The sequence below is a fragment of the Pelodiscus sinensis genome, chromosome 1, assembly GCF_052426305.1.
Source record: "Pelodiscus sinensis isolate ZL-2025 chromosome 1, ASM5242630v1, whole genome shotgun sequence".
Classification (NCBI taxonomy): domain Eukaryota; kingdom Metazoa; phylum Chordata; order Testudines; family Trionychidae; genus Pelodiscus; species Pelodiscus sinensis.
In genome coordinates, this window is record NC_143052.1 from 188626728 (window position 1) to 188645135 (window position 18408).

General features: G+C 40.0%; 1 protein-coding gene across 7 annotated transcripts in view; it reads left to right on the forward strand.

Annotated features, from left to right (window-relative positions):
• SON (SON DNA and RNA binding protein) overlaps window positions 1-17242 on the forward strand; it is a 65188-nt gene extending 47946 nt beyond the window's left edge. Inside the window, exons 9-13 of one of the 7 annotated variants that reach the window (XR_012897999.2) lie at window positions 4215-4362; window positions 9442-9510; window positions 9607-9722; window positions 11131-11217; window positions 16167-16304. Coding sequence is in view for 3 of the 7 variants with exons in the window: in XM_075911105.2 (XP_075767220.2) it covers window positions 4215-4362; window positions 9442-9510; window positions 9607-9722; window positions 16167-16325 (492 nt within the window). In the remaining 4 variants the exon portion in view is untranslated. Of the gene's footprint in view, window positions 1-2480; window positions 3462-4214; window positions 4363-6908; window positions 7189-7989; window positions 8082-9441; window positions 9511-9606; window positions 9723-11130; window positions 11218-16166 lie in introns of those variants that run through there. The other 6 variants (XR_012898001.2, XM_075911105.2, XR_012898000.2 and 3 more) reach the window with 6 other exon arrangements.
• Window positions 17243-18408: the final 1166 nt, after the last annotated feature.

Below are 18408 nucleotides of genomic sequence, written 5' to 3' on the forward strand. Positions count from 1 at the left end.
TAAACATGGAGAATCCCGGGTTCTTGAGTCAACTTTTATGAAGAGGGATTTATCTGAACTGCTTGTTTAGGGTCCAACAGTAGATTAAGGAATATTTCAAACTTGATGAAAGGCCAAGAAAGTTTAAGTTAATTTATTAATGAAATTTCTTTCTATTTTTAAAAGACCTAGAATGTTGGCTTTTGGGAACCATGCCGCTATAATACTAAAAGGCAAAGTTAGAGTATTCATCTGCGAAGCTCTATTGAAAGTATTGTTTTTAGGACAATTGACAAGCTGAAGCTAAGCTTTTCTTCTCTATCACCATAAAATCTGCATTCAGGGCCAAACACCTTCTCACATGCTCCTTTTCAAACCATTAAAGGGGGTGAACGTGTCTCTTCAGTTGCCTTTTTTTAAATCAGGAGACCATTAGAGATGTAGGTCCCTTCATATAGGGAACCCTACCAAAATTTTTACCAGGTGGTCATTAAGCTTAGTTTCCTTCCAAATCAATTTCTCCCATCCACACAGCTGTTCCTTCTTGCTGACTGACACTTTCTGGGAAGAAGGCTTTGTGCATTTTGGGTATAATGGTTAGAAAGTCAGATTACTTGTGGTGGAAGTGGTGTTGAGATTCCCAGTCATACAAGGTTTAGCAACTTGCAAGCCTCATTTTTGTGTGTGAAGAACCATTGACTCAAGATAAAGCAGCTGTTTTCTATAATGACTTATTCCTTCAACATCACGTCTACCTCACTGACAGAGGAGGAGGAGATACTTCTCAAGAACTGTGTAGAGAGCAACCAGTTAAGCATATTTACATGCCATCTCATATCATTCTGGACTTGATGTTTCAGGCTTTGCTGCTGCCATCTTTGGTAGTCAGGTCTTGCTCACCAGTCTCTTACTTTTGTTTTTGGGGTGGGGGGGGGAAGTTACTCACCTTTTCTCATGTTACTCATGTTCCCATGTGTCTGGGCTGTGTCAGCATTTCAGAAAGCTGTAAAATTGTAATTTTTTACTTGTTGATTTGGTTTCTAAGCCCTCCTTTGCCAACCCAGGCATCCCACACCTGTTCTTATTTGTTATTAGAGTTGTAACTGTTCTGAAGTTACTTTCCTAATGTAGTTTTAAGGATTGGTAGTTTTCCAAATTATTTGAGTGGGATCTGCTGGCCAGTCTCCTTTATAGGAGAAATGGTGTCACAAAGAACATTGCTCTTTGTCCCATCTGCTGGAAAGGAGGAGTATACACTGGTCTGGTCTGACATAGGTGGGCTTGGAGATTAACAGATGAGAAGTTGTCATTAAATTATCATAGTGATGAGCAGTTTTTCTTGTAATACAGTTTGTGAATAGAGATTGGTTAAATATTTATTTAAAACCTATTATGAAACTCATTTGACAAGGTAATGAAAAGAATTAGAAACTTAGGATTTACTGTACCTGATGTTATTTTGGACTGTCTAGTCTGGTATTCTGACTCTCTAATTTAAAATAAAAAGGAATTTTAATATTTCACATGTCCTGCATTACTTGATTTTTTTAAACATTTTGAAAGTTCTTTACAAACATGGAGTTCTTACAAAACACGCCTGCCAGTTAATCTAGTCGGTGAGTTAGTGTTATCTCTATTTGGAGATAAGGAAACAAGAGAGCTCATGTGTATTTTCTATCATTACACTGCAAATTGGCAGCAGAGTTTTCTAGACCATGCTGTTTTCTCTTTGTTCCATTAAGTTATCTAATTAAAAGCATTAACATTTTATAAATGTCCTTTTTCACATTCACTTTAAAGTGCAATTTCACTCTGAATGTAACTGTACAAATGATATTGTGTGGCTTCATTTTTTTAATAATTTGTTTCCTTATCCTCCATTTGCAAGGAAAAAGGTTTGTTTTTCCTCTTAATTGCAATATTTATTCTCTCAATTATTCTCTAATAGTGCTGTGTGAGAAACAAACTTTCTGCAGCCTGCAAAAGGGTTGTGCAAGTGTAACTGTTTGCAGTGTAGTAAATGGTTTTGTTAAATGAAGCACAAGAAGAATTAGAATCCAGTTCTCTCTCTTAGCCACATTTGGCTCTGTTATGCTAACTATCATGAAAACCAATAAAAACATGATCTGATGCTAAAATCAGTAAATATAAATACATACAATATATGAATATGCAAGGAATAAGGGGATGCTGTGTTCAGTCACTTTGAAGTAGAATTGCACTTTAAAAGTTTATAGAAAGTTGTTAGATTTTTTTCTGGCTTTGAGATTTGTTCAGGCTTTCAAATTTCCTGTCGAAAGTTAATACTTTACATTTTAAGCCACAAAATGGGTATGTTATGAGGGGTTTTTTCCCCAAAATTAGTTTGAAAATGTAATGGGAAAGTTCTGTAACATGAAAGTGACCTCATCAAGAACTTGCTTCCACTCTGGTTTGTGAACTGAATACACGTTGGTGATAATGAAACAGATGTTGATGTTGAAAATTCTATCATTGCAAAGCAGGTACAAAAGAGGAATCGGAACCCTGGGTGACATTGACTGGGGTTTGTATCATACTCTGCATGGTTGACCTTTTCTTATGAGAGGTTCCTGGAAAAGACAGGGGAGGATGAAACTGGAAGTAAGTAAAAGCCATTCTAGGTGCATAGAGTGAGGCAGTTGGTATCAAACTTCAGCTAATTTGTCTCTGCGTACATGTAAAATGCATGGCCGGCACCGATCAAAAGTTGAACTAGAGAGGTAAACTTAGCCTCCGTCTATTCTTCCTTCCATCTGAGCACCGTGTTGTTAAAGTCAACCTCCAGTTGCATGATTTCTAGATATTTGTTTTTTGTTTATTAGGTAAATATTTGGAAAACCATTCCTATTACACATGGATATTCAGGAATTTTTTATACAACTTAACAGAAAATGTGGGAGGTTTATGATGCATATGTCCTTGGTATGTGCCATAATTGCCTGTGTTGAGGGGCTAATCATTTTTTATTTAAAATATATATATTCTAAGTCTCCTGGAATAGGAAGAGTTCTAATTCTGCTTATATAAATAAGATGAAACCAAGGAAATATCTGTCTTCGTCTCTTCAAATCTGGGAAATATTTTGTACGTCAAACACAGTAATAAAAATAATAAAGGAAAAAGTGTTCTGTGAATTTATCACTGTTTGGAAACATAGCTAAAGTTGCTACAAAAAATACCAGGCATTGTATCTCTTACCTATGTGTGACAGTAACTGACTGCATTGTCAATACCATGTGTAAACGTTTACATTAAGTCAAGAGTTTGCTGCTGTGATGGAAATGACTGACTTACTTGGGTCAGTGGGTGGGACAGAAGAGAGACGATAGTTCACAGAATAACCTGTGAACTTTCACCCCTCTATATGGAAACTTGTTTCAGGGTCAAATCCTTGTAGCTGCCTTCTTGCCACGGTCAATGCCAGCCCTACTATTCACAACACTGCGGCCATCGAGGCCTAGGTACGTAAAAATTTAAGGAGTTTTTAAAGTTCTTTACAAGAAAACAGATTTTTAAAAGTTCTGTTTGATAAAATCATCTTACAACACTTAACCTCTATTATGTAATGATGCATTGAGACAATATTACAAATACTGCTGCTAAACTGTGTGGCAAAGTACCCTTTTTTTCTTTTTTGTTCATTTGTTTTAAAAAATGGCCTGTATCTGTTCTATGTGGATTTTCAGAGTAAAGTGTGTGCCTGCAACTGCTGCGTAATAAAGTCGGAAAGCATTACTCATATTTAAAATATTCCTAAACAGTATTCAAATGTCATTACTATGTTTGCTTGTATTTTTTGTTCAATAACTAGGTACACTTGGCATAAATGTTGCTAGTTAATAATTAACACTGCCTCCTTTCACAAGATAAGAAGAGATACATTGGAACCAAAGTAGTGTGTTGTAAAATAAATGGTTATTTTATTAAATACATGTGTTTGAAATGAGTGAATGTTTAAAATTGCCAATTTTGACTTAAACAATTGCATTAAAATTTTCTTAAGCTGTTTCTAATTTGATATTTTGAACAAATTGTTTAACTTGTATGTTGTGAACTCTGATTTATACAAGACATGTAAATGTATTCACAGATAAGGTGTATTCACTTGAATTGATTTATGAAACATTGTTAGAAACATTTTTGGATGCTCCCAATTATTTTTTTTAATTGTGTGCTAACTTTAGGACTTGTTTTACTTTTCTTTCTTTGGATAGGATCAGTTCTTAAGAGCAGCCCCTGTAACTGGAGGAATGGGAGCCCAACTGATGAGAAAAATGGGCTGGAGAGAAGGAGAGGGATTAGGAAAAAACAAAGAAGGGACCGTGGAGCCTATTCTAGTGGATTTTAAGACTGATCGAAAAGGTAAGTGCTTTCCTTGAACCTTTTTACTACACCATAAAATTGATAATAGTTTTATTTCTATTATAGAAAAGAACAGAACAATCTTAGTATATAGAAATTATTTCACTGTAATATGTTTATTACTATAAAATCACAATACAAATAATTATTTAGATACTGGCCCCTTACGCTTTGGTCTATGTACATTTAAGCATGAGCTTAACTTTAAAGTCATAAATACTCTTGTATAAGTCAGTGGGGCTCCTCTTCCATTCAGAGTTACATATGCAGATGCATGTTTGCAGGATCAGGACCCTACTATGGCTTAAATGAGCTGCCCAGATTAGAGAGCCAGGTATTTTGTGTGTGTGTGTGTGTGTGTGTGTGTGTATATGTGTGTATGTGTATATGTGTGTATATGTATATGTATGTGTGTGTGTGTGTGTGTGTGTGTGTGTGTGTGTGTGTGTGTGTATATATATATATATATATATATGCAAACTCAGCAGCAGTTTTATTTTAATTTGCAATACATGACATAGATGATATTTAATCTTAAAGACATTTAGAGCAGAATTTTTATTCAGTCATATTTTTATTCAGAAAAGAAACAGTACATAAACTTAAATGCTTAGGTCTGATTTTCATAGATGTTAAGTCAATAACACTGCAGATGGTAAAAAATATATAGTGAATAGTGGAATACTCTCACAGAACCAATCAAGACTGAAAATAAAGTGTTATAGGCAAGAATAGTAAAAATTGTGTGGTCAGAAAATGGAGAGCCATGGAGTCTTACTCTTTCAGCTTTAAAGTATAAAAATGAGATCCTGTCTAAGGTTCTAGGTCCTTTAGCTGTCTGCGCAATGGCTTTATAACTGAGCAATGAAACAGTCCAAAAGCAAAGAACAGGAAACCATAAGAATAAATATTAGTTTTACACACAAAGTGGCCAAACATGCTTTACAACGCTTCACTCCTCTCAGACATCTTGCCAGATTTGAAGATAGAGTTTGAATTAATTGACAGATATTTCAGAAAGAAAGTTTTCTGTGGAATGCCTTCAACTTGTTGAGCTGCAGCATGGACTTTTCAGTAGCTCTGTTCTGTAAAGCTCTCATTCCTTGAGTTTTACCTGGGTAATGTCACTGGCATCAGGGAAGGACTATATACAGCCACTCTCCGAGTTACGAACCAACACTTGGTCCGTAACTCGAACTGTTCGTAACTTGGATCCCATAGAGTTACATGGTCCTAAGCGGAGGTGGCCGTAAGTTGGGGAGCGGCTGTAGATCTATAAACTAAACAAATTCCTTCAAAGTCATTTCTCTTTTTCTGAGTGGCCTGTAGAATGGGTTATCTTAACAGCTTTAGAACCATAATTGGAAGTACTAACTTTATTCAGTGTGTGGGGACTTCTGTGTGGTATCTGATAACATTTAGAATTTGGCATTCAGTTCCAATGATTATTTATATTGTACTAAAGCCTGAACACCTGAACCAGGATTAGGGCCTTGTCATGCTGGGTGCTGTACAAACAAATAGGCAGAGAGGTTCACTGCCCTAATGAGCTTCCTGCTGAGGAAGATAGCCATAGAGGTGAAGAAGAGCACAGCATACAAACACAGTTATCAGAAAAACTGCTGGCACGCTTCTTAATGTGGAGAGTTTTTGCTATGCATCTTCCCTTTCTTGGTACAGGTTCCCATTCAAAAACAGATAACTTTGCAGTGATTCCTGGGTTGCTGTAATTCAGTCATTTTTTTTCTGTGATGACTTTTATCAAACATATAATCCTATATCCCTTCATGTCTGTAATCCATTCCAACAGGCTCCCTAAAAAATTAAGACCAGATTGATAGAAGTGCTAAAGTTTCACTGAACTGATTTGGATTCCTAGTGCTAATATAGCATGAACTATAAAGAGGCAGCGTGGGTTGTTTAAAAAAAAAAAAGTAGCCGAAGTGTTTCTTATGCATAAGGAGGGCACTAACATGCATTGGAATGATCTGATGTACTATTTATAAAATGCAAAATCCATGGCACGTGCTGTGCAAACCAATATGAAGAAGATGTAAAGAAAGGCTTGAGGACAGCCTTCACAAGTGTGTACACTGCTAAAAATCAGACTGGCACTTTATGTAAAATGGCTTTGTCCATTTAGATTTCTAGCCAGAATACTTAGTAATTTTCTTCTTCCCTTCTTATAAAAGAAAATGATTTTTGAAATCTTGTCTAAATTTCTTCAAAAATAGTGAGTGTTTTGACTTCTGGGAACAAACATCCAGAGACAGTGAAAATGTGCTAATTTTGTTTAGCAAAAGCTGACTTGGGAAACAGGAGCAAAGTGTGAATCCAGAGCTTGCCAGCCTTTGCTATGGCTCTACACTAGACCCAGCTACTGTCCAGCATGGCTTGAACACTTTCAGGTCTACATCCACTAAGCTGTGCTTTTGCTCTGTTGGCTGCCATCAAGCTGAGAGAGCTCTCTGCTCAGCAGCTGAAAGGTGTAAAAACACACTGCTTAAATTGACAGTGGAAAGCAGAACATTTCTTCTTCCCTTTAGAGTCGGTTCAGAGCCATGCCTCTCAGACCATCAGATGTGAAACATATTACGTGACAATGATCCAAGATGGGGGACACACATTCATTAAGAAGAGCTAAAATGTTGTAGGATCTCTATTTTAACCTCGGTTTTGTGATTATTATTTCTGATGTAAATAATTTTCAACAAGAAAAGAAGAAACATCAGAGTTGTTTGAATTTGGAGGTTACTTTGGGGCCATGATCCCTTGAAATAAGCTATGTTGAAGTTCTGAGGATGAAGGCATGGCAGTAATGAGGAGGTGAGTTTAAAAAAAAAAAAAAAAAAGCTGAACAGGAATGAAAAACTGCAGTATGTCTCCTCTGCTCCCTTCATCCCCAAAAGCCAGGAGAGGAAACAAGTGAAGGTAAGAAACAAGAAAAATAAAATGAGTGGAATGAAGGAAAAGAAGTTCAGCGCTATTGTAGTTCACGTGTTTTATTTTACATGTATTTAAGTGTCACGTGCAAGGGAGAGGTCATCTTACACATTTCCTTATGCTATAATACACCTTTTTTAATCTTACCCTTTAAAATTCTGAGATTTGAAGGTTGGAGTACAGGATGTGGCTTACAAGAGATACCTTTTACAAAGTAACTCATAGAAGGAAAGTTTGATAGCTACTGCCTCAGAACTATATAGATTTAGTTTTTTAATCGCCTACTTATTTTTGTCCTTCCTCCTGAGAACAAAAAATTTCAGCAGGTTAAGTTTTCCATTGACTTTCAGTGAGACTTGTGCACCTACATCACTTAGCAATTTTGATTATCCCACCTTGTATTTTTGCTATTGTCTTGGTCTATGCTGAAAAGTTTTGCTCTGTTACGGGTTTGGGAAGAAAAATCACACTTATGACTGACAAACCTATGCTGACAATTTCTGTTGTAGATACAGTTTTATCAACAGAAGAGAGCTTTTATTGAGGTATCATTATAATTGAGGGAGATGATATTTGTACAATGACAAAAAACCTTCTGCATTATGAACTACATCTGCACTGGAATTGTACCAGCATAGTCTCTAATGTAGATACAACCATGGACAATGTGTCATGTTTCTCCAGGTGTGATTGGCTTCAGTGTAGAGGGATGTGAATCCAGACACAAGAAAACTCTGATCTTTGTAAACCAAGAACAGCATAAATGAAACACCGAAGTAAATAAATTCTCTTACATGACTAAATGACGCTGTAGTGTGAACTATTACAGACCAATTTTTTTTTAATAAGCTTGACGATTTTAATTTTAAAAGGGAAATGTTTCAGCTGAAAGTTCATGAGGGAAAATGGAGAGGGTTCCAGGAGCTCTGCCCCTGTGATTCTCTGGAGTTTTAGTTCAGCTCCTGACATAATTTTTTCCCAAATGTGCCATGGGCAGTGAAGTATTGAGCTCTATGAGGGGGAAGAGTGCCTCCTTAGAATGCTTTGTATTTGCTGGTGACCAATACACTAGTTACAGCCTCAGTGGAAAATTAACGGAACAGTTAGAGCCCTGTATGGATACAAATTGATATCTGAGGATATAAATTGGTGTCTGTGGAACCTCAGGGCTCTCCTGGGAATCGTGGCAGTGAAAGGAGCAGAACATGGAACCACTGCTCCCAGGAGCCAGTGCCCAGCTCTGGCAGCTGTACTGCCTCCAGTCCTGCCCACTGGGGCGGGCACCAGGATCACCAGCATGCCCATGGACAGGAGACGCAGACAGCTGCGTGGAAGGGCTGGGGGCAGTACAGCCACACTGGAGGAGCTGCTGGCGCGGGGTGCTGGCTCCTGGGAGCGATGGCTTCACGTTCTGTTCCTTTTGCCACTGCAATTTCTGAGAGAACCCTGTGATTTCTTGGGTACCAGTTTACATGCACAGATATAAATTTGTGTCTATAGAGTGATTTAGGAACAAGTTGAGAAGAATGACCTGGCGTGAAGAAAAAGTAGTGTTGACATGAAGGGAGAGATTAAAAGGCTTTTGAATGTTAAGGTTGTACTGTAGTTGGTGTCGTCATGGATGACGAGTATAATAGGCTGGGGGAGGCACTGCTTTCTCTGGCACTGCCACCCACATGCTGCCAAAAACTGGGCCACGGTGTTTTTCCTTCCCTGAGTGCCACCACCTCCTTTATCCCCAAAGGACCCTGTTGCTCACTGTGTCCCTCCCACTTGGGACAAGGGAGTGAGAAGTGATGCATGAACTGCTCCTGGGGCTGGGGCCGGGACCTTCAGGACAGGAGGAGCTGGTGCTTGGGGCGGCTGCCCTTTGTTTTACAGGGGGGAGAGGAAGCTTCAAGGATCTGACATGTGGCAGGCCCTTGAGCAGAAGGGGTGGGGCCGGCAGGCTTGCCCTCTCAAAAGTGTGAGTTCACCCTTTGTCCATGGGCATCACCATAGGCATCATTAATGCTGCTATTGCTTGGTTAATGGAATGAGAGAAATCCATTTTTTCAATAGCAAGAGCTCAGTGCAAAAGTCAGGTATATTGGTAGAAAGTAACATAATAATAAACATGGTCCATATTTTGTTTAGGCCTCGTTGCAGTGGGAGAAAAGACACAAAAGAGATCAGGACATTTTAGTGTAATGAAGGATCTTTCAGGTAAGGCATTTTTTTGCTTCTTTAAATTATGTAATTTAAGATATTTTATCTAACATTGAAATTGATGTAGAAATAAAATATGTTGATATATTTAAGGTAAACATCCAGTTTCTGCATTGATGGAGATCTGTAATAAAAGAAGATGGTCACCACCTGTATTTGTATTAGTGGATGATAGTGGGCCTGATCATCGCAAACATTTTATCTTCAAGGTAAGCTTGAATTCCCTTTTCTGACCTATCTATTACGAAGTTAAAAATGATTCATTTTAGTATTATTTATTTTGCTTATTTGTATCCCAGTAACACCTGAAATGTGTTGGGCACTGTCCAACATGCAGGCATACAAAGTCCTTATTAGAAAGATCTTACTATTTAACCCCACAACCTGCAAACACTTAGGCACGTTTTTAATTATGAAGAGGCTAAGAGCCATTCTTCTCACTTCCTATTTAAATAAGTTAAATCCTACTTGCCAGAGTCCAATGAATAAACTTGAGTTGGAACAGCCTCCTGTGAGTAAAGACAGTAGAATTTAACCCTTTTTTATTTTTTAGTTGGGTTAGTCCAGCTTACTCTCTTTTCACTTGAATCCTGCATTAATATTTTCCATTGAAATACTCTTCTGTTAAAGAACTGACAGAACTAGATTAAAAAAATGTATTGGTGACTTTTCTTCTTCTCTGGAAGAAAAATGTCAAGAATTGTGGAAAAGATCACTGCAATTTTACAGAAGTCTGGGCCATAACATCTCTTATACTTAATTTCAAAGGTGTGCATATAGAAAGAAAAGATATATACTTTTTTTGCCTTAATGGTAGTTTCTTACCAATTTATTTTAACTTATTCAAATCTTGTCAAAACCTGGGCTCCATAAAGTATTAGATTCAGAAATGTAGGTCTGAATTACGGTCTGTGTGGCTTCTAAAATGGTCTTGGAATAACTTACTAGTTTAACAAAACAAGAGTTCCAGCACTTCTCCATGAAGTTTGCTGAACACTGATTGTATCATCCCAAGGAGCAGATTCTAGAGTAGTGAGCCCACCATTGAGAATGCATTGCTACTACTCCCAGAGTTCAATCACAAGAAGCCAAAGCAGACCATACTGCCTGGAAGGGATGTAGGGAGAAAGACTATTAAGTTCCCACCTTCATCTTATTTAATGGATTTTTAGGTTGCTGGCTAATGTATTTAATTTGCTGTGGTGCAGGAACTGTTTTGTACCATGCCTAGTACAACTGCACTCCATTCTTAGTTGTTGTTTAGGTACTACTGTAATAAACATAATTATTAAGACATTATATACTCATTCCCTTTGAGACAAGCTATTCCTTTCTATACCATGAGGGAGCTTCTGCATCCTTTTCAAAGGTAGTGTCAAGTAATGTTGGCCAATAGAATAAAAACACCAGAGCACTGTGGTTATAACAACTTTCAGTGGTGGCACTATAATAGTGCTAAATTGCAACTGAATTCTGCGATTGTAGATGCAGTCACAGCGTAACTAGTACAATGTGTTGGCTGGGCTCTGCAGAGAGAGAGAGGAAGAGTTCAGTGGAAAAGCATTATTTTATATACCATTTGGACTTTTGCATGCGGTGTAATTGTTGCCATGTCAGTCCTAGGATATTGGAGAAGGTGGGTGAGGAAATATCCTATGGACTTGAAGAAGAGCTCTTCACCAACAGAAGTTAGTCCAATAAAAGGTGTTAGTTGGCCCTTTGACATTTTCCTAATATGCTATCTATCAGTGTCTTGTACAATTATATTATAAGCTCTTTGTGGAAGAGACTGTCGTCTTTTGTGTTTGTTGTGAGACCTTGATCCTGAGTAGGGCTTGGTTGTTACTGTAGGTTGAACCTGTAGTCTGGCACACTCTGGTCCGGGAACATCTGTGGTCCGGCATGATTTTATTTAGCTGGATGTCCACTTATCATGGGCACAGCCAAGTTTCCCACCGTCTCGTAAAGTTTGTTTGCAGCCACCAGTTCTGGATCTGTGTTCTGTGTTGTAATTTAATCCTAAATGTCTTCTATGCCCAAGTAAGCAGTGGAAGAGTTAGCAATGCTGCTAGACAATATTGACCTTTTGTGGGAAGGCAAATTCTCTGATTCTGCAAGGGTGCTGGACTAGAGAGGGTCAACCCGACGAATAACAACACACTTGATTTCAGCCAAAAGGCTGATTGAATTATAACCATATCTAAAATGAGTCAGAAAGAGAAATGGAGACAATTTCAAGATGCAAAATGTAGAGAATGGAGAAAAGTTAAGAGTGTTTTTGTGCTCTGAAGAACTCACAAATTAATGTTTTTGAGGAATCTTAATTCTTTCTTTGAGTGATGTCCCAATGGGTGTTCCACTGTTGATATTGGGTTTGTCCTGGCGCCACGGATCAGAGACTTTTACAACAGTGTCCAGTTGGGCTGCACATGTGGTGTTCCTGCCTTTGAAGTTAGCATGCACAACTCGACTCCTCTCAGTTCATGTTTGCTGCCCTTGGCTATGGACGGAGCTCCAACATTTCTCTTCCGCATGCCACTTCTGTGAAGAAAAAGAAAGTTAGATTGATATTGTAGACTTCTCTGTTCCTGTTCATTTTTCTTTTGTTAAACAGTTAATAGTTTAAAAAAAAAGTTATTTTACTTCAGCTTGTATATAGTTTGTCAGAATAACAGCCTACCACCATGCAGCGAACTACAATTTACCACCATTCAGCAAACTACAAATGGGGGGGGAGGGGAAGTGAACTTTTACTCATGAATAAGAGTCACAGCAGCAAGTGGCGTAGTCTGCCACCTAATAAAATGCTAGGCTCTCCCAGTTTCAAAAAATGTGAGAAATGCTGGGACTTTATACCAGCCTCTGATGGCCACAGTGAATGCATACTCTGTCTGGGAGAGACACACGTTTCACAAAAATGCATTCACTATCGCAGTCTGACAGTGAGCGCTCGCAAGGATAGAAATACACATGCTGTCCTTTGATAAAGCCCTAGTAGACCCTCATCCGCACAATGGGGGCAATAAGGACTTGGACGTGACGTCCCCTCAGGGAACCTCTTAAGAACTATACTGCAAAAAGTGTGTTCAAAAACAAGCCTTCACCAGCCTGCTCCCTCCCATTACAAATTAGTAAGGGAGATGAACCAGGCACCTTGGGCATTGAAAAGTCATGAGCTTCCTCACTGACAGGCTCAAAAACGCACTCTAAAAAGTCTGTGAAACTGGCTCCCCAGCCATCAAAAAGGGCACGTATTAAGGGCCCTGAATCAACAAAGGCACTGCTGGCACTGGCGTTATCCCTGGCACCCTGCGAGCCTCTGGTACGGCTTTTGCCTCCAGCACTGGGAAAAGACAGGGCGAACTCCACCTGCCCTCTCACGGTGCAGGCTAACCCCAGATATCCCAAGGTTCTAACGGCACCAATGCCTCCACCACCAGCAGACTCGGCACCATGACACAAAGCATCAAGCTGCCACTGTTCCCTAACATGCAGCAAAACACACGCTCCATCAATAACTGACAGGAGAGTGAGAACCCCGGGTGAGTCCTCAGCATGGCACTGCTCTTGCTCTCCGTTATGAATGAGAGGCTTTCTGCCCTCGCTATGCTCCCCTATTTTATCACAACTCAGTGCCTACCAGGGGGATACAAGGAGTATGTTCTCCTCACAAGACTATTCCCCAGACAGAGCACATGCATCATACGGTGTACAATAGCAATACCCCCTGTGGCAACCCGACTGGCAGTACTGTCCTCAGTGTGATAGCCACTGGTTCCCCTATCATTACTGGGCACCACAACATAGCTCTACCGCCCCCCCACACCCACACAGCGATCACTATCTTCTACACACTCTGATCCATAACTCATCTTCTGCACCTGAAGCGGTTATCCCAGATGATTCCTCACCTAGTGGTGACCTAAAACAATTTCAAGATGTATTCAAAAGGGTGGCCATCAGTCAGGAGGTTGTGCTATCAGAAGTGCTGGAAAAGCAGCATACGCTTTTAAAGAACTTCTAGCCCTCCCCAAAATTGCGCTGCCTCTGGACGAGGCAATACTTGAAGCAGAGGACTAAGTATGGCAAATACCCTCAACCCAATTCTTTAGTGGTTGATGCTGCAAATCAGAGATCTGAAAATCATCAATACAAAACAAATATACAAGACAAAGACCATAAATACCTGGACTTGTTTGAGAGGAAAATGTACACATCCTCAACCCTTCAACTTCACATAGGTAACTACACAGTCCTACTCGCTAATCACGACTTTGACAACTATGCAAAACTAACAGAGCTAATGCAACATCTCCCAGATAAGAGATCTGTCTTCAGAGCCATAATTAAAGAGGGATATACTATATCTCATACAGCCCTTCAGATGGCCCTCAACGCTGCCAACACCATGGTAAAAGATACAGCAACATCCATAGTGATGAGACACTCATCCTGGATTCAAGTAGCTGGTGTTTCTAAGGATCTCCAGGCCAAAGGTAGAAGACCTACCATTCGATAAGGACAAATTGTTTCACTGCAAAGAATTTTGAAGCTTACATTCTAGCAAAGACTCATGCACCACCTTGTGTACATTGGGGATGTATAATCCCCCCTTCCAAAGGAAGCGCTATACGCCCTACCGAAGACACACACAACTTTCAGCAGGCAGCAGCAGCATCGACCATTTGACCAAAACCACTTCTGACCACGAAACCAACGGGAAAGAGCCCCACGCACATGCTTTTCCATGACTCAGGCCTCTAGACAGCAGGTTTTTTAATTTGGTTGAGGGTCTACCCAATCTCCCCTCCACACCTATGTCAGGGGAGTCCCAACATTTTCCACCACCATCTTTTGTGCCATTTTTACAACGAATGGGCAGCAGTCCCACAGATCAGTGGGTTTTAGAAATCATCAGCTGCAGGTACGCTGTCCCTTTTGTATTGATTCCCTCCAACTTTTCCACCCTCTCCCTTCCTTTTCAGGGACCCAGATCACGAAACACTGCTCCGCCAGGAAGTCCAACACCTTCTCAACATAGGAGCTGTAGAACAGGTCCCCAAACAATATCAAGGGAGAGGTTTTTACTCAAACTACATTCTCACTGAAAAGAGAATAGGGGGTTGGAGGCCCATATTAGATCTCCATCAACTGAACAGATACCTTCACTAGCAGCATTTCAAAATGGTTACACTCGCCATGATTTTTCCCGCACTGTACAGAGGAGACTTGGTTTGCAGTCCTCGACCTCCAAAATGCATACTTCCATATCACGATACATCCCGCACACAGACGTTTCCTGTGCTTTATAGTAGTGTCAGACTATTTCCAATACAGAGTCCTCTGCCCCCAAGTCTTCTCCAAGACCCTGGAAGTTGCAGCAGTGCATCTCCAATGAAAAGGCATCACAGTCTTCCTTTACTTGGACGATTTTTCTCATTGGAGGTCCCTCCCATCAGACCACAAGGGACATAATAAGATTCACAAAGGTCTTCCTTCAGTCTCTAAGGTTCCTTATCACATGTTCATGAAACACTATTCAATTCCACCATGCTCAACAACAGATACCACGGTAGCTACTGTGGTCCACTCTACAGCCTGCAACAACAAGCTGGGCACTGCTACATGGTCACCAACAGTGGAGCACCCATGGAGACATCACTAGAAGAAGAAAGAGAAGTTACTCACTCTGTGCAGTAACGATGTGTTTTTGAGGTGTGTCCCCCCAATTGGTGCTCCACTATCCGCCCTCTTGCCCGCTGCTCTGGGCATTAACAACTGGCCAGGAGGGCGTCAAAGAAGAAACAGAAAGCGCACACAGCCTGACTCCTAACTTCAAAGGTGGGAACACCACGTGCCTCTCATGCATGCGCAGTCTGACTGGACTCTGCTGTAAAAGTCTCCGATCCATGATGCCGGGCTGAGCCCGACACCAAGGCTACGTCTCCACTGCAGGCTTCTTGCACAAGTACTGTTTTGCAGAAGAGTTCTTGTGCAAAAGGTCTTCCACAAGAGTGCGTCCACACTTCCATGTGCTTTTGCCCAAGAGTTGTGCTTTTGCAGAAGAGCGTCCATGGCAGTGTGGACGCTCTCTTGTGCAAGAAAGCTCTGATGGCCATTTTAGCCATAGGGGTTACTTGTGCAAGAAATTCATGTTGCCTGTCTACACTGCCTTCTTGTAGAGGGCTTATTCCTCTCCCCATGAGGAGAGGAATAACTCTTCCAGAAGAAGCCCTGTTTTCCGATGCTGTACTGTAAATTTATTTGTGCAAGAACGCGCGTGCAGTGTAGACACTCTGCAAGTTTTTCATTCTGCGCAAAAAGCCTGCAGTGTAGACATAGTCCTATAGTGGAGCACCCACAGGGACAAACATCTTGAAGAACCATCGTTACTTCACAGAGTGAGTAACTTCTCTTTTCGTTATTCTCTGTGCAACACTATAATTTGCACTTGTCTTTCAGCATTTAGATGCAGTGGGATTGTTTCTTTATATATATCAGAGATTTGAGTGAGGACATGTATTTTGCACTTGTCTACCTTTAATAGAAAGCTTGCATATTGCTCCTCTGGCTCTTATAAACAAACTTCTCCAGTAGTAATAACAAACACCTGGTTAAATCTGTTTTATTGTATATTTTTTTCTCTTAAACAGGTGATGGTCAACGGGCATGAATACAGGCCTAGCTTTCCTAGCCTTAATAAGAAGCATGCTAAAGCCACAGCAGCAACTGCAGCTCTCCAAGCGATGGGACTTGTACCAAAGGAAAGCATGCCCAATGCCACCATCTTTAGGAGTGCCTCACACCGCTAGATATTGTTTTTTTTTTATATTGACATAATTTCAGATAATTGTACTCTGCACAAGAAAGGTATTTTCCTGTTTCATGTTGTAAATACATTGGTGATTCCCACATTGTAAAAACTGTACAGGCGCCTTCAGAATTTTCTTTTGTACCATCAAAAATGTATTTAAATCATACTTTAGTTTTTGGTATGTTTATATTGTTTACATTAGTGATGTAATTATTTCTTAAATGACTAAATTCAATAGACAGATTTGGGAGGGCATCAGTAATCTAAACCCTTGTTTTAAAACGTATACGATTTCTCTTTGAAACCCATGCAAGTTCTCTTCAATATGGAATGTTAACACTTTCATACTCTTTTGTACTATGATGCAGTTTTCCCTGGTCTTGGTAAAGCTACTGTTGTTAGTACCTTTACCCATAGCCAGTACAAGGCTGTGCAGCTTATCATAAGTCTAGAAAAAGGCTGGTATGTACTGCTGGACAGATACTGGGCCAGTAATGTTACCCCTCCAAGAAAGTAGGTAAATTATGGCACTGTTGTACAGTGCTAACATTACCACTTTTTTCTGTCTTGTTTGGGGTTTAAGTCAGTGGTGTACTGCGACTGGCCACGTGGCTTACATTTTAAGACTAAAAAGAACAGGCAGATGACCTGGTTTAAATGGGAGGGAAGAAAGTCCAGCAATGAAATTGATGAGAATTGCAATGTAAAAGTGTCTCTCCCCTGCATGTTCTGGTAAGGAGATATAAAATTGTCTATTCCAATCTCAAATTAACACTCTGCCTGATGTTGATTGTATGAATTTGTGGTTAATGTGAATTTTAAGCTATAACAAATGACAACTGGATGGAGGTAGAATGATGCTTCAATTGTTGTACCCAACTCCGTCAATAAAGCCGCACAAGTTCATAATCTTAATCATTGGTCATCAGTAAATAGTAAGATCTGTGCCAAAGCACTTAATTTTAGAAAATCAGCATGATGTTAGGAGTATGTACTGGGGGCGGGAGGGGGAGCAGTAGTGACCTGTTTCCATCATAGGAAATATAAAGTTTTCAGTTTATATAAAGTTATCAAGCTAATTTTTGGCCTGAGGTTTTCTGTGCGTATAGTCCATAAGGGTTTTTTCAAGTTTGATCCCAAGTCTCGGCAGTTTTTGATAATGAAAGTGGGTGGGAAAAATAGGCAGTTTGTTTTTCTGACTTTTTAAAAATACCTCTAAATTGTTGATGGGGGGGAGACTTACTAAATTTGCAGTGGGGAAAATAGTTCATGTCATTCCTGGTTCAATTAAATCTTAGGAAAAGGTCACATGCCTAATATTTTGTATACTTAGTTACTTCTGAAAAGTTTTTTCTCTTCTAAGTTTGTATCCTTGTAGCAGCACAGAGCTCCAGAAATTCACAGGGACAAAATAGAACTCTTATGCATCAATCTGTCCTTTGGCCTGAAAGGAAGGAACTTTGTGATAGGAGTCAGAAGATAATGAATTCTGTTCCCATTTGTCCATGGAAGAAATGTTCTCTATCCTTTACATGCTTTTTATTGAATAAAACATCAGTGTTCATCTCTGAGGGTGACTGAAGGTGAAAGTCACCTCAGGCAAAGCTGGAAATGGAACCTTGCTGTGTGGCAGATAAGTTCCATCTGCACTTGTTTGGCAGGAAGAAATATATGCAATTTGTGTGACTGGTTAGGCTTTACGTGAATTGAAGTTCTTCCTAGGTAACCATCAGTACAAGATGCTTTGAAAGAACTGAATAAATACTATAAATGATTGTTAAAATAATCAGCCTGCAAGAGTACCAACTCTACTCCCTATCCATCAGTTCATATTCCAATTGTGAAAGCACTATACCAGTGGTCACTAATCTGTCATTCGTGACCGATCGGTCTATATTGGAGCTTTTGCTAGTCGCTTGTGATCCTCACATACTGTCTGTTCCTGCCTGGCCCAATGCTGCTTCTGGAAGTGGCTGGCTGGCTGAGTGCGGGTATGTGTCCACAGTTCTTGTGGGGTGGGTGAGATGAGGCAGCTCTGTGCTACCCTTCCCCCAGCATTGTCCAAGCCACTATTGGCTGGT